General features: G+C 40.3%; 1 protein-coding gene across 1 annotated transcript in view; it reads right to left on the reverse strand.

Annotated features, from left to right (window-relative positions):
- Positions 1 to 22565, reverse strand: part of CNTNAP2 (contactin associated protein-like 2) — a 2040635-nt gene that overhangs the window by 195802 nt on the left and 1822268 nt on the right. Inside the window, 4 exon segments of the mRNA XM_021102606.1 lie at positions 13558 to 13590; positions 13593 to 13652; positions 13655 to 13710; positions 13712 to 13787. Coding sequence (XP_020958265.1) covers positions 13558 to 13590; positions 13593 to 13652; positions 13655 to 13710; positions 13712 to 13787 — 225 coding nt within the window.

Below are 22565 nucleotides of genomic sequence, written 5' to 3' on the forward strand. Positions count from 1 at the left end.
GTTGCAATCGGAATACTACTGTGTGGTCGTAAATGAAGGTGCTTGGGCTGCACCAAGGCCAAAGCTCACAGCTGTAGACTGAATTCCTCTCTGTTTTAACTGTGCAAGGATGTGAGGGGATAGCTGGAACTGACCACGTGTGTCTGCCCTCCTGTCTCCTTATGAAAATGGACGTAGAGATTTACTTGGGTAATTTCCATGTTTTTTGGATTTTGGAATTTCAGTAATTTGCTGCATTATGTACAGCACAGTTTCCAGACTAGAACAGAGATACTGCAATCCTTCAGCAGCCATCAATCAACAATTCAAAGCATGAATTTCATCAATAGGAAAACTCACAGAGCATGGTCTGTATTTACCCTGCAAATCAGCTTTTTTGTTATAAAGCAATCTAGCATAGGCTCTCACATCAGAAGAATTTATTTGGTCAGACCCTCCATGTCCCTTATTTCAGTTCTCACCTTACATATTTAGAGAGAAAGGTCTGATCTACTATTAACACAGAATCATGGATATCGTACGCGGGCAGTGTCCTAAAAATGCAAAGAAATGTCTTGTTATCTGAAGTTTCCAGTTAGAAACCCCGAGGTCCACTTCAAATCTGCCTCTATTTTTCTGTGCTCTGTGTGTGTGTGTGTGTGTGTGTTTCCTCAATCAGCCACACAGAGAGAGCCCCAGGAAGGCAGGCAAAGAAAGAGGAAATTATTCAGGACTTTTGGGACTTAGGCCCACACTTAGTGATGTGGTAGAAAAAGGATAGGATGTATTACCTACCATCCATGGTACTCACTAACTTGCCATCATACACAGGTCAATGACCAAGAGATGGACCTGCTGAAGTACTCAAGGCCAATGTGGACATCAGGGGAAAGGACCTGCTTGCAGGGGAACCTAGATGTGAGTAATCTATTAGCAAAACCCTCAGGACACTGTTCTGGACTGATTCCTTTTAGATTCATGAAAGAAGTGTATAGTGTTTCAGCTGAAATCATGAAGTTATTATGTGGGAAGAGAAAGGGTGTTCTTTTGGCAAACTTCACTTTCACTTGTCCTGCTTGGAGTGGGGTGAATTTTGAAGGTGCATGTACATTGCTGAGTTCTTCAAGGCACAGGAGCTGAAGCCAGAGCCCAACACCCGCTGTTTCTTCATGGAGACAATTTGCATCTTTGATGGAGATGGTGGTGTGAGGTAGGAGAAGACTTTTCAGCTGTCAGAAATGCCCAGATCTGCAGTGAGCCACCTCCTGTGGCTCTGTCCTCTGTCAGGCACAGCTTGAACCCCATCTGGTGGGTGTGTGAGAAAGAGGATCCTGTGCTGGCATATACAGTGGAGAAAACAGCAGGCTTAGAGTGAGGGTAGTTCCAATCCCCATATGTTATTTCCCAGCCATGTGACTCTGGATAATAAACTTAATCTCTAGAAGCCTCAGTTTCTTCATCTTCAAATAGGAATGCTAATACCTACAGCTCAAAATCGCTGTGATGATTAAATAAAGTAAGATAGGTGAACGTACTTAATTCAGACCTGACATAAAAGGAAGGGTTCAATAAAATGTCAGTTGAATATGAATAAATGTAATATCCTTTTCAACCCTGAGATACTTTGATTTTGTGACAAAACGAGCTTCACAAACTCCTAACGATTTAAGAGAAACTGAAGAAATGCTGAAATAAGTCACCCAATGACATCTGGATGTTAGGGTAAAAGCTGCAAGTCTGAATAATGATAAATTCATTAAGATAACAGAAACCAAACTTTTTTCAATAGCCCTTGATATTGCTAAAGTTATGAAGTGCTTTAATGACCACATGTGGCTTGTGATTCAGTAGAATACTATGCAAAGTCACACAACATAACATTTTTGCTTATTTCACAGGAGAGAAATTTATAACGACCTACTGTTTTAATTTGGTTTATATTTCTTAATTTATATTTTTTAACCAAATACAAGATTCCATTACAGGAATCACTTATTAAGGAATTATAAAAACCAACAGGTTAAATAGACCTATTTAAAAGGGATTTACATTGGGTTACTCTAACAATAAAATTTTAGAAAGCATTTCACTGAAAACCTTATTAATCTCTGATTCTAAGAAGTGACTAGCAATGATCCTGAGCAAATATTTGGGTTACATTTGGCTTATGCATGAGGACTACCTAGACTCATTAATCTGAACTGAAGCTGTCATTCTTACTGAGGGGCCAGAGAGACTGTCAATCACTTAGGATAAAGGGAAAATTTTATTTTATTTCATTTAATTTATTTATTATTGTTATTTCTCCCAACACAACTTTTTTTTTTCCACTGTACAGCATGGGAACCCACTTACACATACATGTATACATAATTTTTTCTCCCATTGTTGTGCTCTGTTGTAAGTATCTAGACATAGTTCTCAGTGGTACACAGCAGGATCTCATTGCTAATCCATTTCAAAAGCAATAGTTTTCATCTGTTAACCCCAAGCTCCCAATCCATCCCACTTCCTCCCACTTCCCCTTGGCAACCACAAGTCTATTCTCCAAGTCCCTGATTTTCTTTTCTGTGAAAGGGTTCATTTGTGCTGTATATTAGATACCAGATATGAGTGATATCATATGATATTTGTCTTTCTCTTTCTGACTTATTTCACTCAGTATGAGAGTCTCTAGTTCCATCCATGTTGCTGCAAATGGCATTACTTCATTCTTTTTTATGGCTAAGTAGTATTCCATTGGGTATATATACCACATCTTCCTAATCTAATGGTCTGTCAACGGACATTTGGGTTGTTTCCATGTCTTGGCTATTGTGAATAGAGCTGCAGTGAACATTTTAGATGAGGTTTCTAGAATTGAGTTGTCACTTTATTTTTTGGAACTCTGGGAAGTATTCAAGGAATCAAGATTATTTTCTGAAGACCTCAATAATAACCCCAAGAGGCTGCTTCAGAATCTATGCACACTTAATCTCAAGTGTATCTACTGTTCTAGGTCAAACAATTCATGACAATTCCATGATAGGGGCAGGGATTTAATCAGGGTCATGACTGACTACGAATGCGGCTCTGCAGACCATGGAATAGTGAAACTAAGGTCCAATGTCTTGCTGCACGTTATAAACTTTGAGTTTTTAGGTAATGCATGTCGCTGCCAGACAGAGACATGGGCAAGCACTAATGTAAACAGGTGAGATGTACAGCTTTCTGTTGCCACTTAGGGCAACATTACCTATGTGGGCATAGCTCTGTGCAGGGTTTCCTGCTGGCTTTTGAAACACAACGTATTCTACTTGGCAGTCTTCTCTCTAAAGCGACTATCAACTGCGGCCCTCGGACTTGCTGATTAATAACCTTAATAATTTGTGTTTTTAAAATATTAATGCTTTTCGAAGTACTTTCACCTACATCAGTTTGATCCTCACAGTCCTGTGAATAATACATTTTATATAATTAATGCAATTTTAGAAGAAATGGAGTGTCAAGAGACTTGCATGATTGTTCAATTTTCCTTTCAATGATGTTGAAACTGGAATTCAAGGTATTTTCTTGCTATACCGTTCTGAATAACATTAGCTTTCTCTTTTTAACTGAGAAAACTCAAAATGTATGATCCACTTCCATTTTTTTCAAAACAAAATTAGCTTACAATAATGTTGGGGGGGTGGCTGGTGATAGGGATAGCATTGAAAGGAATAAAACATTTGCAAGATTATTTCGGTGCCTGCGAGGGTTACAGAGAGAATGAGTCACATGGGGGTTTGAATGAGTCACATGGGGGTTTAAGCCATACTTGACCCAACTCCTTGGGGAGTAGCACAGGAAGTAAAATTGGCCCTTGGATTAGTGAATGGTAAATTTGTAGAAATCTGAAGGAAGCGAGTTTGCATTCATTAAGTCTAAACTTTGGAAGAGAATATTAAAATGAAATTTGGTCATGTTAAAGTTAATAAAGGCCTCCTTTAACAAAAAGCAGGGATAAACTGTTATTTACATATCTATTTATTGATCTATCTTTGAAGTGGTTTCTTTAAAGGAGTGTCTTTAAAGTAGAAATACAAAGAGAGGGTGTACCCTCGGGCACATATAAAACTCCTGGGAAGCAGGGGTGAGGGGAAAATCTGGGAAGATGATGATAAAATTTTGGAAAATTAAAAAAAATCCCTATTCTTTACTTAAAGAAAAACACTTTTAGATTTACAGACAAACTGAGAGAAAGATACAGAGATTTCCAATACACTCTCTGTCCTCACACAGGTATAGCCTTCTCCATTATCAACATCCCACTGGTACCACACTGGACTAGTACAGTTGTACAATCGCATCACTGATGTGTCAAAGATGTTGACACAGGATAATCACCTGAAGTCCATAGCTGATAGCACAGTTCTCTCTCAGTGTCGTTCATTCTGTGGGTTTGGGTATGTGAGTTTCCATATGTGTTCCATATTTCACCATACTTGTACGCAGCGCATATTAAGGAAATTAAATTCCCATTAATGATCAGGCCACTTGATCTTACTTCATTCATTCAGAACATAGATGGGTTAAATTTCACTGCTAGTGATTCAATTTCATTGAGAACCTCTGCCTTATAGAACTTGAACGGCTTAGAAGCCACCTTGGATTTAGTGAAGTCATCACTTGGATGGTCAGCTAGAGAATATGGTCAGGCTGAGCTAGACATCACCCTGTACCATGGACCATAAGGCCTCCTAAGAACATGGAGGTAACACATTTAATACGCCAAACTTAGGGATAGCTCAGAGAGAGCAGTTAGGTCTAGTCATTTCCATTTCCTTAGGGTTTGGTCTCCACTAGAGGAAGAAAAGCAAAATATCCATTTATCTAAATCAACCATTATTACAGTCAGTTACAACTGGTGTAGGTAAAAATAGGTGAATGAGTTCAGAGCCAGGGTAATCTATAAAATAAGTGGATTAACAATGGCTCAAAAACCGCTCAGGCTTAATCATTTAAGAAAGCGAATTTCTCCTACTGTATAGCACAGGGACCTGTATCCAGTCTCTTGGGATATAACATGATGGAAGATAATATGAGAAAAGAAAAAATATGTATGACTGGGTCACTTTGTGTACAGCAGAAATTGACACAACATTGTAAATGAACTATTCTTTAATAAAATAAATAAATAAATACATTGTAAAAAAAGAAAGAGGATGCCTACAATGAGTCCAACTGCTAAGGCCAGAGCTGCCTGTTGACAATGACAACCATAAGAGAAGCCTGTGGAGAAGAGAAACTGCACATAAACAACAAGGTCCTACTGTACAGCACAGGGAACTATATTCAATATCCTATGATAGACCACAATGGAAAAGAATATTGAAAGAAATAATTAAAAAAATAAAAATCAAATTGCACACCAGATGGGAGTCTTTATGTCTTGTATGTGATGACATACTCAAGGGCAATGTGAAAGGTGATGAATGGACATGCTTATAAGGGGAGCCAAAAACATGGGGAATTTAAAAGTGGAACCTTCCAGAAAATTTATTAGTCTGATTATTTTTAGGTTCATGAAAGAAAAGAAATGGATAGAGTTTCAGATGAAATTACGACCAATGTGTAGGAGATGATAGAGCATTATTTTTATAAACTTCGTATTTTTAGAGCTCTCATTATTGCTGGAGAATGAGGAATAAAAACATTCAACAACACTCACAGGAAAATAAAAACAGTTGTGTCCAAAAAGGTCTAAAACCTTGTGGGTATTAGAAACTGGCACACACTTCAAAAAATGTTTTTTATCCTATGCCCAAGGCAAAGTCCAAGATTTTGTCCTTTATTACGTTTCGTGTTCTAGAAAGGGCTTGTTTTTACCACTGAGTTTCAAAATCTCTTTCTCCAGGAAAATTATTTGACCAGGTTTTCCTTAATACCCGGGACCCCAAGGAAAACCCTCAACTGTGGGGAATGTTATTTACCATCGAAATATTCTATAATGAAGTCACCTAAACTTGTTGGCCATCTCTGCAGCTGTGAATGTTTGGAATCGAGTCCAAAGTATTTTATCTGTAAGTATCTATGGACCTTTGTCCACAAGCCTTTCCTTTAATTTTGTTTTTTCCCCCTTTTCTTAAAAGATTTTAATTAGATTATCTTCCTACGTCTCTATGATATTTTAAAGTTATAGCCTAAGGTCTGAAGATTTAAGAAATGTTCATAGAGGAGTATTTTCCCTTTTAAATAACACTCTAAGATGAAGAGAAAGAATTCAATTCTTGTTCCTTAAGGCATTCATCCAAACCTATAAAATCTCCTGTCTCAACTGGAAATGAAAAAGAAGCCCGTGAAAACCATCTTTTCCTGCTGGTGTGAAACTCTCCTCCAAGCTGGGATTAAGACTGGCTAGCTTGGGGAGTTCCTGCTGTGGCTCAGTGGTTAATGAACCTGACTAGCATCCATTAGGATATGGTTTTGATCCCTGGCCTCGCTCAGTGGGATAAGGATCCGGTGTTGCTGTGAGCTGTGGTGTAGGTTGCAGATGAGGCTCAGATCCTGTGTTGCTGTGGCTCTGGCAGCTATAGCTCCAGTTGGACCCCTAGCTGGGGAACCTCCATATGCTGTGGGGGTGTGGCCCTAAAAAGACCAAAAAAAAAAAAAAACCAAAAAAAAAAAACCCCAACAAAAAAAAGAAGATGACTGGGTAGGTCGACCTGACGAAAAATGGCCATTGGTGTCATCAGCTTAATTAGTTTCATGGAAGGATGAGATCCTAAGATACATGACTCTAACCTTCCTCCCCTACTTGTTTATAATATATTTTATTAACAAACTTTCCCTAAAATACTTCAAATCCACTCTTAAGTGTAGCCCAGGGATCTACTCTGCTCTCGGTGCAGTTCCTGGAGCCATGGAGAAGCAGCATTTGTAAGACTCCAAAGTGGGCAAACCCACCTCCTCCCACCTGCCATGAGACATTCCTCTAGGAAGTGAGATGGGAGATTCCTCTCCCTTACAGGTTTAACTTGGACTTGAGTCCAGGTGTCCCTTCAGCAAAACTGAGCCCTGGACTCTTGCAGTGTTTCCTGTCTCCTGATGGGCTTTGTATTAGAAGGATGCAACAGTTGTGAAGGTGACCCCAATTGCCTCTTGACAGGGATGCACGCCTTGTATCAGGAATTGCACTGGAGACTCTGGAGATAACATTTTCAGCTTCAGAGTAGCATGACTATACCCATAATTAAGTTGGGTGATCATTTTATGATACTGCCATTGACCCTCAAGTAGCAGAGGCAATCCAGAATTGAAATAGTGCCAATTAGGCATTTGACTTGAAACTTTTAGGGAAGAATAAAGGATGACATGATTTAAAGTAAAAAGAAAACCACAAAATAGATAGAGTGCTGAGAATAAAAAGTGACACCTGGAGTTCCCATCGTGGCTCAGTGGTTAACGAATCCAACTAGGAACCATGAGGTTGTGGGTTCGGTCCCTGGCCTTGATCAGTGGGTTGAGGATCTGGCGTTGCCGTGAGCTGTGGTATAGGTCACAGACGTGGCTAGGAGTTGCTGTGGCTGTGGTGTAGGCAGGCGCTACAGCTCCAATTAGACCCCTAGCCTGGAACCTCGATATGCTGCGGGTGCGGCCCTAGAAAACACAAAAAGACAAAAAAAAAAAAAAAAGTGATACCTGCTGTTTGATGTATGCCAGTTTCTCTTTGTAGAAATTTGTTGACATAATTCCATGTGATTCTCACAGTGGAATAAGAACATGTACCCCTATATTCAGAGCAGCACTATTCGGCAATAGTCATGACATGAAACACCTAAATGTCCATCAACAGATTAATGGATAAAGAAGATGTGGTATATATAGTGGAATACCACTCGGCCATGAAAAGAACAGAATAATGCCATTTGCAGCAACATGGATTGACCTAGAGATTATCACACTAAGTGAAGTAAGAAAGAAAGAGAAAGACAAATACCAATATGATATCATTTATATGTGGAATCTAAAATATGACACAGGAGTTTCTGCTGTGGTACAAAGGATTGGGGTGTCTTAGAAGCGCTGGGACATGGCTTCATCCCCAGCCTGGCGTAACGGGTCAAGGATCTGGAATTGCTGTAGGTAAGGCTTAAGGTTGCAACCATGGCTTGAATCTGATCCCTGGCCTGGGAATTCCATATGCCATGGAGCGGTCAAAGAAAAAAAATCACATATGACGGCAAATTAACATATCTATGAAACAGAAACAGGCGCACAGGAATAGAAACAGACTTGTGGTTGCCAAAGGGGAGGTGAGTGGGAAGGGAAGAATTGGGAGTTTGGGATTAGCAGATGCAAAGTCTTAAATATAGGATGGATAAACAGGGTCCTACTGTATAGCACAGGGAACTGTATTCAATATCCTGTGATAATTTATAATGGAAAAGAACACGAAAACAATACATGCATGTATAAAACTGAGTCACTTTGATGTATAGCAGAAATTGTATACAACATTGTAAATCAACTATACTTCAATAAAATAAAATAAAAAAAAGAAAATGTAGGCAGGAAGGAAGCAGTGCCAAAAGGCTGGAGAGAAGTGAGGCCAAGTGGAGTTAAACCATTGCTCAAGGTTACGCAACTGCAAGAGAGGAAGCTGGATTCAAACCCATGTCTAATTCTATCACTCATTTTCCAGAAGGGACTGAGTTAGCCATAGACTGTTTCGTCTGTATAAACAATACAGCTCATGAGAGTTGGTCAATGTCACGACATTTGCAGGAGAGCAGGAGACTGACCTGGACCTTGGTGAGGTGATGTGTGTCTGTGTGACTCTACATGATGTAACATGGAATTTACCGACCACCCGCCATCACTCATAGTCACTGCAGTCCTATGACCTTGGGCCTTTGAATTTTGGACTTTTGTTTAAGTGACAAACTAACTGGATGTTTGAGAAGGAAAGAGAACCCCCTAAACTCAGAGACTGGTTTCAGAATATTTAAAGATAGGTACTTTTCAGCTGCAGTCCTGGTTTGGCAAAGGAACATGAAATTTTATAGGAAAAGAAATGCAGAGAAGTGAATTAGGAGATATTTTTGTGCCTCTTGATGATAAGTTCTTGCTAAACTTGGCTCAGTGAAAGGATCCTAATGAAAACTGGTTCCAGCAGCCTGGATGACAGTTAATTCACATCTCCTGCTTCATAGACAATGAATTGTCCTGGTTTTGTAGATATGTACCCCTGGAATGTTTGGGAAATTTAAGTATAGTCAGACTCAACTATACATTCAAAGCTCCCAGGCATATTAGGGCCCACTGAGTGTTGTTAAAGAAAAATAAATGAATACAGCTTACATGTAAATGTAGGGGTGGTGGAGAGAGAGAGAGAAGGAAGGGAGGGAGGGAGGGAGAGAGGTACTGGTCAGGTCTTGTATTCTGTTTTTTCTTGTGATAAATTCTGTACCCAGGAACATTCTGATTTTTTACTGAATCACACTAACTGAAAAGCACTAAGACTAAGGGTTCTATTCCAGTTTTATGTGAACCTTGGTGGAGAGGGAGTATCATGAAGTGGTATGAAAAACAGGAGCTTCGAGTGGAAACATCAACGCATAAACCCCAGTCCTGCTACTTACTGGTATGTGAACATTGGGCAAGTGACTAAGACCCATTGTGCCTAAATTTTCTTCTCTGCGAAAGTAGGGGAAATAATAAAATACCTACAATAGGGTTGTCATGAGTATCAAATGATGTTAACACAATTAAAGTGCTTGGAACCTGCCTGGCACAGATTACGTTCTCAATATATGTCAGGTGTCACCATTGCTAAATGCCAGGATTAAGCATCGCAGATTTTTATAGGTACTTGTATTGCCTTAGGGCTTCCATGACAAAATACCAAAACCTGGATGCCTAAACAACAGAAATTTATTCTCTCAATGTTATGGTGGCTAGGATAAAAAATCAAGGTGTTCTCAGGGATGCCCTACCACTGAAGGCTCTAGGAGAGGGTCCCTCCTTGCCTTTCCGAGCTATGCTGGCCCCAGTGTTCCTTGGTTTCTGTGGCTTCCCTCCTGTTTCCACCTTCATCTTCACAAGCTCTTCTTCTTTGTGTGTCTGTCTGTCTATGTGTCTGCATGTCTGTGAGTCTCTCTGTGCCCTCTCTTCTTGTAACGATGCTCCCATTGGAGTCAGGCCCACCTTAGTCCAGTACAACCTTGCCTTAACGTCATTACCTTTGTAAAGAGCCTATTTCCAAACAAGGCCACATTCTGAGGTTCTGGGTGACAAACATTTGGGGCAGAGGGACGCTATTCAATCCATGACTGTATTCAACTATGACCATTTAACATAGAAATGGCTGTAGCCCTCACAGGTTTGTACCTTCTCTCTTACTTGAAACACAGAGAAGACACACAGAGAGATTGCCTCTAAGTGTGTTGCTAATTTCTGACTAGAAATAAGAATGAGGTTTATAGTCATAAAATATGTATTGAGGTTTGCCTATCAAGAAGGACTAGGGTCTAACTAGAGAACACTGCTTTGTCATGGCCAGATGATTATCCACTTTGTCTCCAGGGGGTCCCCACTAACCCTGGGATGCCCAGACCCAGCATGTAGCCTGCTTGTAGGCTGGGGTGTGGCTCTGCTCCCAGAGGTGTCCACAGCCTGCCAATTGGGCAGCCAAGGAACCATGCCAAGGATGGAGCTGTCGCTGCTGAGTTACATGGCTGCTGGCAGATGGGCCTTTGAGACGTGGTTATCCTTGAGATGAGGCGATTGCTCAGGGTCTAGTTATGAAGTTCCCAGGATGCCCTCACACTCTACCCCAAACCTGAATTTCTCTCCCAGTCAGCTTCCTGCTTCAAAGCTCTGCCCTGGGAAAGCTAACACTTAAGCGATGATCAAACCTTTTTAAGAGATTCATTTGGAAAAAGGCTCTGGGAGAAGTTTTGGTAAATTTTACAGAAGGGTAGAAAGGAATGTCTCATATCTATGCTTTGCTGGTGGGGACAAATGACCATCAGTGTATTATCTACATAGCAAAAGACCCATGAGGCAAGAGGACCTGCTTAAATCCGCCTTGTCCCTCCTGAGCTTAATGAAGTGGTAACACATGGCAATTTGATTTGCACATGCAACGCACATTATCTTTTTTTTTTGAGACAAGAGAAAGACAAAAAGGCCTATGACGCTGGGTTTGGTACCTGTCCAGAGAGAGCCTCTTACATTGGCTGAGTATGATACAAGTGGTTTTCTTTTCTTTTTTTTCTTTTTTTTCTTTCTCCTTGCCTACGCTTACAGCATGGATGTAGGATCGCAGTTCCCTAGACCAGGTATTGAACCTGGCTGCTGAATCCTAACCACCAGACAACCACGGAACTCTCAACAAGTGAGAGAGTTGAGAGTTGGCCCCAACAAGGCAAGACCCTTCCGCTAGTTGCCCATATGAAGCGTGAGTGCTTGAAGATTTGTGAAAACATGGGCTCTATTAAATGTATGGAGAGATGGATTTTCACAGATAAGTTAATTATATGCAATTTTGCCAGAGGCGCAGCTCCATTCTAGAAGTATGATTAGATGGTATGATGATTTCTTGTTAATAACTAGGTATTTTCTCACTAGAGACAGTTGACCCTTGAATGCCTGGGGTAAAAACTCTGACTCTTAGTACTGGTTCTTCCCCTCAAGAGGCAAAATTGAGGAAAAGATGTGATTCATTCTTGCATAAGGGTTAGAAAGCACAGCACAAAGATAAGAAAATAAATACTGGTGTTTTCACTCCCCTCCCCCCCCCCCCGAATAATGACAGGTAATATTTTGACGTGTTTTCTTACAGTTTGCTTTCTGTGTGTGTCTGTGTGTTTGATTTTGTATAGACATATAATCATGGTATATTGGACCTGTTTCATTAACTTAGCAAAATGTTGTGGACATTTTCCCAAATCTACAACCACAGAACTGTTCTAGCAAAGAAAGGCCTGCAAATGAGTTCAGGAGCTCACTCTCTGGTGGATCACTGTGGCTGCTTTTTCTAGAGGCTGAGTTGTTTGGCTGCAACCCTCACTGCCCGACCTCTCCCAGACCCCTCCCGTGTGTGGTCACAGGAGCTACTGCTCTGGATGGTGAGACCCAGAAGAGAGAGGCCACCTGGATGGGGGCCTCAGGGGAGGACCACACCCTCTGTGAACGAGCTTGCCTTGGTGCAGATGAAGCTTTTTCCAGATTCTCTCAACCAGCACCACCCTTCATCTTCCCTAAGCTAGAGGATTCTTGTCTGACTCAGAAGGATGCCCACAATACTTTCCAAATATGAGCTGCAATTTTTAATTTTAATTTTTTTTTTGGTGAAAGCCACTATTGAGTCAAATGTAAACTCATCCTGCTCAAGAGACAGAATATTTAGGGGTCTTTTGTGTAAACTCTTGGAAATAATGTCAATGGAAACTCACAGGCTTCCTTTGACTTTATCTCAAACATTGCAAGGTGAAGGGTATATATCCTGCCTTTCTATTTGTGAATATTGCCTATTAACCCCCAGAGGTTGTGGATAGCTGCTGTACTTAACTCTCCCAGAAATAAGGGACTTGTGATTTTCTTTAAATTGGCACTTATGCAGTGGAATCTCCTCAGGCGTTAGTGCTACTTGATTGCGTCAGACACCACTTTGGCAACGGAATGACTGCATTAAATTAGCATCCAGCACAATGAATGGTAATTGCAAGGCTGTCATTTCTACAAGTACAAAATTAATGTGTTCTGCAAACCCATCCCATTGTGTGCCACCAGAAAATCATGGAACCATGTGGTTGTGACCAGGAGAACGCTCTGTAATGGCAGTGTTAATTGTGCTGGGGGATTATTCAGCAGTGGTGTTCCTTGCACCTTTGTTGTTGTCTCATGCTCATTCTTCAACCCTGCCTGCCCTAATTTGTCATGCTCATATTATAGCACTGCCAGACAGTAGCCTGGATGCGGAGAATGTATGGAACAATTCCTCCTTCTGTGTGGCATCTTGTGTGAATAATGCCAGCATAAACAACCTTCCATGTATTCATGAGAGTATGAATAGGCTACTTATGTAAAGCTTCTTATAAGAGATGCACCAACCATTTACAGAAACTTTATCCAAATGCTATACATTCATTTAGAGTGATTTACACGTATTTCAATTGTAGTTTAAGAAGGGTGCCAGTTCTGCCTCTCTCCATCTCTCTTTTTTTTTACAAGTGGGAAATAAAGCCACAAGCCAGTCTGGTCATGCAAGATCACAGGAGTGGGAGGGTCAGGCCTGAGTCCCCTTTCAATGGCCACTTACTTTGTCCCTCACGCTAAGTCATGATATAGCTATTTGCTTTGTAATGTTCCAGTCAGTACAAGTTTGCTAGACTTTGAGAGGAACTCTGCACCACAATTCAAAGCTTCTCTCATCTTAATAAACAACAAAGATTAGGGAATGGTTTAGGGACATCCTACCTAAGATGGGAGAGGAATTCCAAACACCTTACCCTCGGAATGAAGTACACTTGTGGACGGCGGAAAAACCATTCAATGGATGATTTGGGCTTCAAAGATGTGTAAAAATGGCTCTGGAAACTGGTTCTGACTTACCTTTGTTGCAAAACGGTCCATCATAGGCTGTGTGGAGCAATCGCAGGAGTACCCATGGTATTTCTCTATGCATTTGCCTCCATTCTCACAGTTGGCCCATAGCTGGTGCAGTGGCGGAGCACCCAGACTGAACCGGATGTGACCTTGCTCTTTCCTCCAGTCCAGTGTCACTCCATTCATCCTCAGGGAGCGGATGCAGCCCAGGAAGCCCTGCTGTCCTCCAGCACCACCTAGGAAGACAGAAGGAGTGGAGCTCAGACAGAGTAACCTCTATTGTGGCTCCTGTTTCATTCATCACCCCTTGGACTGTCATGGTAGGAGATGAACCTGCCAAGTACAGCCAGTGTGCTCACTGTCAAGTTGGTCCTGTTCAACAGAAAGCTTGCAGCGTTTTCCCTTTAGGCTATAATGCCAACTTACAAGTATACATTTGCTATAGAACTAAATGTTTGGAGACACACAAAAATTATATAAGCTGTTTTGGAAGTCTAATTTGGTTTCCCACAAAGAAGAAGTTTATAGAAATCTTTAAGTTTCTTATTTTTTGATCTCATGGCATAGCATTATCTATTGGCAGAGATATAAAAAGGCAGAGGGACATGAATACATTAGCATAGTTAACAAGTCAATTAGTCGGAAGACATAAATCCATTTGGAAGTGATTGTTATGTCCTGGTTCTTGTCTCAGGAATGCTTTGCTTTGAAGTGCATGTTAAGGGTTCCAGGGCTTCTTGTCTGGGGTGGTAGAAAATTGGAATTCATAATTTTACACAGACGTCAGCTACACTACATTTATTACCAGGTCAGTTTCAATTTCCTTGCTTTTGTCTAAATGCCATTGCAAGACACATAACAAAAAGCAAGTTCATTGTAATTTTCTGAGTAGGTTATGGAGTTAGATGGAGATTCATGACCATGAAAATATTAAAATATTCCTAACAAATTTCATAGAAGGATTCACTGGAGAATTATATCACAAGTGGATTGTATCTAGAATAACCTTTTGCTATGATTTTTTTAAAAGCAGCTGGTACAAAAGGAAGAACTCAAGTTTATAAATGTGCTTGCATTTTAGAGTCACAACTTTTCTGGAAATTAAATAAATGGACAGTAGTTAAATTATTAAAAGAAATATCTGATGGGGATTTTAGAAAAAAGATATGGTTAGTAGAGTGAAGTTACTCTTTTATTGAGGACCAGGCAGTAGGTCCTCTACTAGGTAATTTGCATTTGATAGTCACCTGATTCTCACAACAACCTGACAAGGTAAGCATTGTTATCTTACCCCACTGTACAGAAGAGGCAGCTGAGGCTTAGAGAAATTGAGATGTTTATTCAAGGACTCATAGCTCCAAAGTGCTAAAGCCATGCCAGATCTGTTTTATTCTTAAGCCTGTGGTCTTAACCTCTGCTCTGTGTTGATCCTCTAATACAGAAGAACTTCAGGATCTGGGGCCCATAAATAGACATGTTTCTGAGGTACAGGTTTGGATGTCATTAAAATGGTGTGGTCAATAGGATCGGCAGACATTGGGTAAGGTTGCAGACTAGGGATTGATTCTGATCACTTAGTCTAGTATCCTGAGAAATGTGCCTTCTAGTAGACTCATCAGACAGGGCTTGTGGATCAAAGGCTTTCTCTGCAGAGACGGATTAGCATTTGCTTATACCTGTGAATCCTCAGCTGTGAAATAGCAAATGACTTGCTCTATTATCTTTATACACCCAAGCCTTGCAGTCCTCTCACTGGGTAGTAATAGATTTGAAGCATGATTCTCCAGGGTTATTATTTTTTAATAAATATTTAAATGGAAGAGGATTAATTGAAGAGAGCCTAATGCCATTTTGATCAGAGATATGGGAGAGTAGATGGCAAAAGAAATTATTAAAAAACAACCACATTGAAGGATTTCCCATTTTGCAATCTGCTCATCAGCACCGCTGCACACCTCTGGGCTGAAGAGAATTTGGGCCTTTGCTATGATTTGGAAGAATTTCAATCCATTAGTCAACCTCTATGATTGAAATTTCAATTTGGCTTCTATCATTTTAGCAACTATGGTTTTTGTTCTGGAAATAAGGGCGTTCTAAGGGCCTTTTGTCTAATAAATGCCTAGCCATTTAAATTTTCATCACTAGTCATTTAAGATATTATATCCTATCAAATATGCTGAAAAATTTAAACTGTTGTTGTTAGATGTCTCCCTCTCCTTTCCCCTGGTTACAAATGTCATAGTTTTCATTGTGGAACCATAAAATACTGATGAACAAAATGAAAAGAGAATCTGTAATGCTACTCAGAATACTTTCACTTTTGGCAAATAGCCAAACATGCATATGAGTAGAAAATAAACAAAGGAAAAGTGGGATTACACAATGTTTTGAAATTTGCTCTCTTCACCTAATGTGTCATAAAGCCTTTCCACAACAATAAATATTCAACTAGAACCTCTTGTTTAACATAACACTCCATCCTGTGATGCACTGTAATTATTTTGTCACTCTTTTACCATTGCAATTTAAAGCTTATTCCAGTTTACATTTTATGTGATACTATAATAAATATCCTTATAAAAACCTTTACACACTTGTTGAGTTTTTTCTTAGAATTAATTCTTAGAAGTGTAATTGCTGGGTACAAGGGCATATACATTTTAAAGTCATTTGCAATATATTTTCCTCTAAGAAGGCTTTATCAATTTGCATTTGCTTATACCTGTGAATCCTCAGGTATAAGCACCACCAGTGAGGTACAAATTCCTGCCTTTTCCACACCAATTTTAATACTAGGTAGGATCCTTTTGAATTTATAGGCTGGGGGAAAAATAGTTCATGTCTTAATATGTATTGCTTTGAACAATGTGAGTTGAATCATTTTTAGGTTTCTTCATTCTTATTTTTTGTTTCTTCATGTTCTTTGCTTTTTGGGGGAATAGGAGAAGATACCTCTCTTACTGATTGATAACAGTATTTGGGGCTTTCTTTGCTATAAATTTGGCAACTACATCCTTCCAGTTTTTTTAAACTTGTATATAGTGTTCCTTTTTTTCCTAAGAAAGGTTTTGATGCTTATGTACTCACATGCATCTATTTTATTTTTATGATTTCTGCCTTTGGTATTAGCCTTTTAAATACCTTCTCTAATCAGAATTATATAATTATTCAACTATATTTTCTTCTAGAACTTTTATGATTTTAGTTCTTTTAACATTTCATTCTTAACCTTTGGGATGTAGTTTAGTTTGGAAATAATTTATATTTAAGAGTAAGGGGCTTTAGGGGCAGATTTTCTGTCTCTTTTTCTGTTTTGATCTTTTCTGGTTGTCTTTCTTAGTTTCTACACCTGTTAGTCTTTCTTCCTGCCTTTGTGTTTGTCTACCTCTCCCTATTGAGACTGTTGACTGTTTAGGTTAGTTATGAGACTTTCATCAATTGCGAATCTCTCAGCATCAGTTTTTTCTCTCCTAAAATGAGGTTGGACTAGCTGTCTCTGGTCCTACCAGCTCTAATTACCCTGGTCCATGAGTACAACCTCTCCCTCTGGGCTTCTGTGCTCCCACTCTACATTTCATCAAATTACTCTCAGTTTCTCCTAAATTTCTTCTTGCTTCCTTTGCACTGCTGCCTGACTTTTTCTTCTCCTTCATATAATTGACCATAATGTATGACTGTAGCCTAATATTTATTTGTTGCATTCGTTAAATAAGTTTATACTCCTCTTGTTAATCTGTGAAAAGAAAGCAGAATGTAATTTATCTTTAAATAAAGAAAAACTAAATAAATTACAGTCTTTTTTAAAGATAGTCCCTATTTATTAAATGGGCCAATGAGTTGGAAAGTACTTTTACTGATCTAGTCTATATGAAGAAAAATTTTGGTCCTGAAAATGGTCATTTTATATATATATATATTATGCAAAAGATGTTAATGCATTCGAACCAGTGATAATTATTTGAGTTCAACTTATGTGCTCTATAGAAATCTGTCTTGATGACAAATGTCACAGGTTTAAATTGTAGGTCTGCAAGCAAAAATGCTGCTTAACCTTTGTTAATTAGAAATCAACACATTGTCATTGGCTAGAGCCCCTGCCACGCAAGGGCCTCACGCACATTTGTCAGCCCTGTGATAATTACCCAAGGTGAGAGGTGGGTTTAATTTGTAAATCATTTTTCATGCAAAAGCTATTTAAGAATTGCAATTAAATATTAATTATGAAAATGCTATAACTACCCGCAATGAATAACACAACCATTAAAGGCACAGAAGATTGAGGGAAAATAATCAGGCATTAAATTTAAAAAAAGGGCTAAATAATGATCAGGAGGAATTCTTATAAAACACTGTTTTCAAACTCAGAGCTGAATAGTTTTCAAAGGAGTGAAGTTGAGTTCCAGAGTACCTGTGCCCAGAGAGACTAGCCCCTCATTCACTGTAGAGAGGAATGCACCAAGGCTCACACAGTGGAATCTAATACACCATCCAGTAAGTATTTATTTCATGTCTGTTATCAGCCAGGCCTTGCGCAATTGTTTAGAAGACACTTTGAAGCCAAGCACACAGACATTTTGCCCATGTCAAGTTTATATTCTTGTCAAGGTAGAGGGAAATTTAACAATAAACTCAATAAGTAAGTTAAGCATATTGTGTGTTAGAAGTCAGTCCGGGTTAAGTGGGATTGGGAGTGGCAGTAGGATGGGGTAGAGGAGGTCTTGGTTTTAAAGAGACCCTTTGGGAGAGACCTCACTGAGAAATGGACAGAAGGAGTATCCATGCACACATCCCTGGAGGACTAAGAGAGAAGGGGGTGGGTGCTGCCCAGTAGGTAGGGGAGGTGGGTGGGGAGGGCAGGGGCATGAGGCGGGACCTGTTTCCAGGTGCTCAGAGGAGCAAAGCCACTAATCAGGGGCACTGGGAAAGGCATTTCTAGAAAGATGGAAGAGACATACTTCTTGCCTTCAGGTTAATACAAATATAATCACAAAGAGTCACACTGTGGTGCCAGATGATGTGACTCCAGAGAGCCAGAAAACAGAGGTGAGGAGAGCCTGAACTGTGGCCACAAAGGTCCACTTGTGTGTCTTGGCTTCGCTGCTCTCTGCTTGACCTTCCCAGCTCCTCGTTGGATCTCAGTCTCCTTATGTATGAAACTGGCAGAGCAGCACACACCTTGCAGGGTCATATTCATAACAGATGATATAATCATCTGTTATGATTATATCATAACAGATATAATCAGATGATATAATCTGACCCCCTCTGTACTAATGCTCACTTACTGGTAGCTGTTTCTTATTATTACTACTATTCAGTGTAAACAAAATTCTACAGAAGCACAGAGTTGGAAATTAAACATGGCTAAGGTGAGTGAATGCAATCTGATACCAGAGGTATCAAGAGTGTTATGGAATGAACGGTGTTGCCCCAAATTCCTATGTCTAACCTCCAGCGTGACTATATTTGGAGGTTGGATCTTTAAAGAGGTAATTAAGATTAAATGAGATCCTAAGGGTGAGTGGTATCCTCTGCAAGTAGATGGAGAGACTCCAGGATGTGTGCATACAGACAAACAGCCATGTGAGAAGGCAGCGGTCTGCAAGGCAAGGAGAGAGGCCTCAGGAGAAATCAAACCTGCCAGCACCTTGATCTTGGGCTTCCAGCCTACAGAATTGTGAGAAATAGGTTTCTGTTGTTTAAACTACCCAGTCTGTGGTATTAGGGCAGCCTGAACAGACAGTGAGTAAAGGGTTAACTTCAAGCTCAGGCTGGTCCAGACCCGCCAGAGAGAATGACTTTGGCCTCTACCTTCTAACTACCTTGTTTCCTTAGGAGGCTCAGGATTTAGGATGGGTGCTTTCTTTCTCTTATTTGCTGTGTGGGACTGGATCTGGATTGGGGGAATTGTGAGCTGGCAGACAGGCGTTGAATCCGAGACTGGCTAGCATGAAAGAGTAATGGGCAACAGAGCTGTGATTTCCATGTCCAGGTAACCCACCTACACCTTGGCTCTCCTCTGCGGCAGTCAGACCTGGCCTGTGCAGGTGAGGGGGCAGAAGCTGCTACGTGGACAGGCTGGGCCTCTGAGTGGCAGGTGCTGCATCTGCTGTGTCTCCTGTTTCCTGTGTTACCATCATTGTCTCTCAGGTCTTGACTGTCAACTTGAACACCTTTACTGTCCGTACAGGTGTGTAAAATAAAAACCCAGTGATCTGGTTAATTTGAGGACCTCAGGATGGTCAGATTCTTTAGTGCTAGAGGGAGTTAAAGAATGTGGCTGACATAATATGGTGCAGAGCTGCGTGATTGACACATATTGATTAGGGAGGCCTCTGTCAGCTGGATATTGGAGGGCACATATGAAAAAGTTTATCTGTACTTGGAGAGCTGGGCTTTAAGGGATTGCTTTTTCAGATAATGCTCATGAATTCTAATTCATAATGTCATTCAATAGGATGGATTTTTTTTTTTAAGGTTCATTATCACTGCATGAATTTCTTCTGCCCTCTGAGTAGAGGACATGGAGAATATCTGACTCCAAGGTAGTGAAACTAGAAGACGACTGAGGGACTGAGGAAATACTGGGTTTCTGGTAGCAGAGAGAACTCATGTGTCTGAATGTGAATTGTTCTGTGATGGGGAAGGTGCCAAGAGGTCTGTATTGATTCTAGAGGCTCTGGTGTCAGGGCCGGCATGATAAAATATTAATATTAATATATATTAATATATATATATTAATATATATTAATATTAATATATATTAATAATATATTTCACAAGCTAATGTTAATTGAATGCTAGCTGTACTAGCTACTGTTTCCTTTCAATCTTTACGTTTTTTAACTCTCAGAGATAAATATTGCTATCATTCCCATTTTACAGGTGAGGAAACTGAGACCAGGAGAGCTCATCTGCCCGGTGTTACAGAGGTGGTAAGAGGCCACAGTTCACCTCCAGGCTTTGTGGTTGTTAAGCCGGCACACTCGCAATGTCATAGCTGCATTTTGATCTTGGGGTTTGCATCATATGAGAATCTTCTCCGACATCTAACATGTTTCTAGGCATTGCTGTGCTTGGGAAATGCTGGCAGAATGATTCCTATCTGAGATAAACAGAATACTGTCCCGGGATGGCTGAAGCTGAGCGTGGAATGTTGTGTTCAGAGTTCAGAGCCAGGACTGTGGACATGTGGAGGCCCAAATGACCTCTAGGGCACAAAGAGGAGACACTTCTTTGATGCTGTCCTTGGAGTCATATTTTCTTCTGGGTGCAAAAGCTTAATATTACATCTTTAAACCTAGAGCCGTAAAAAAGAAAAAACTAATGCCATTTGCAGCAACATGGATGCAACTAGAGAGTCTCTTGCTTTGTGAAGTCAGAAAGAGAATGACACATACCGTATGATATCACCTATATGTGGAATCTAAAATGTGGCACAAATGAACCTACCTACAGAAGAGAAACAGATTCGCAGACATAGAGAACAAACTTGTGGTTGCCAAGGGGGAGGGAGGAGGAAGTGGGATGCAAGGGGAGTTTGGGGATAGTAGATACAAGTTATTACAATTAGAATAAATAAGCAATGAGGTCCTGCTGTATAGTACAGGGAACTACATCCAATCTCTTATGATAGAACAAGATGGAAGATAGTATGAGAAAAAGAAAAAAAATATGTAAGACTGGGTCACTTTGCTGTATAGCAGAGGTTGATACAACATTGTAAATCAACTACACTTAAAAAAAACAAAATAAGAAAACAAAACAAAACAAAACAAAAAACACAGCAGTGAAGACATGGTTGTGGCATAGGCTGGCAGCTATAGCTCCAATTTGACCCCTGGCCTGGCAACTTCCATATGCCACAGGTGAGGATGTAAAAAACACAACAAACAAACGAAACAGAGCAGTGATGAACTTTTTGGTTCCTGGATGGTGGGAGGTCAGCTCCCCACACTTGGTCTGCCAGTACATTTTCAGAGGACTGCAGCCCTGCAGTGGGTCTCACAGTTTCCAGGGCCTCAGGAGTGGGGACCCTGGAGTATACAGCAATTCATCACCATATCCTGGCCAGGTCCAAATTTTAAATTATTAATAGTTACTTTAGTAAACTTCAATGCAAAGCCAGATTTCAAACACATCAGCTTTACAAGTCTGGCTAAATATTTCTTTTACAAATATTCATATGGTTTTGCTTTGCTCACATGTTGTGTCTTGTGTCATCTTTGGAGCAGAATTAGCATCTTCTTTTGGCTCATCTTCACATATTCCATGTTCTGCCCACACCAGAAATGACCCAGATTGAGCTACCTCTCTCTCTCTCTTTCCCTCTTTATCTGTCTTTATTTTATGCCTTTAAGAGCCTTTATTCTTTTTTTGTGTGTGGTTAAGAATTCTTTTTTTAAATTTTTTAAAATTAAAGTTGATTTACAATGTTGTGCCAATTTCTGCTGTATGGCAAAATGACCCAGTCATACATATGTATACATTTCTTTTCTTATATTATCTTCCATCATGTTCTATCCCGAGAGAGTGGATATAGGTCCCTGTGCTAGACAATAGGACTTCATTGAAAAGCTTTTATTTTGCAAACAACTGTATGGAGTCCCTGTTCATCCACAGTCAAGAACCAGAGCTATTATCACCTTGCTCTCTCACCCTCAGACTCCAGACTTCAAACAAGCATTTGCAGATGGCAGTCCTGGGTCAAGGCTGGATTTATGGATCTGGGAAGGATCAGTGTAGCTCTGACCACCAACCTCCCAGGCTGTATAAGCTTCCTGAGGCAGGAGTGTGGTAGAAAAAAGAAGTGAGGGTTGGGCTGGAGAAGGGGGCAGCTGGGAGCTGGCTGAGAGTTTGAGGAAAGGACCCTGGAGTGCTCTGAGGTCAGGGCTGCAAGGGGTGTGTGGTTATGAGTGTTAAATGATACTGGCGCTCAAGGAGAATGAGAAAACAGGAAAAGCCTATTTGATTTGGTTATTTTGGAGACAGCCCCTCCAACGCAGCAATGAGAT

This window comes from Sus scrofa, chromosome 9 (assembly GCF_000003025.6).
Source record: "Sus scrofa isolate TJ Tabasco breed Duroc chromosome 9, Sscrofa11.1, whole genome shotgun sequence".
Taxonomy (NCBI): domain Eukaryota; kingdom Metazoa; phylum Chordata; class Mammalia; order Artiodactyla; family Suidae; genus Sus; species Sus scrofa.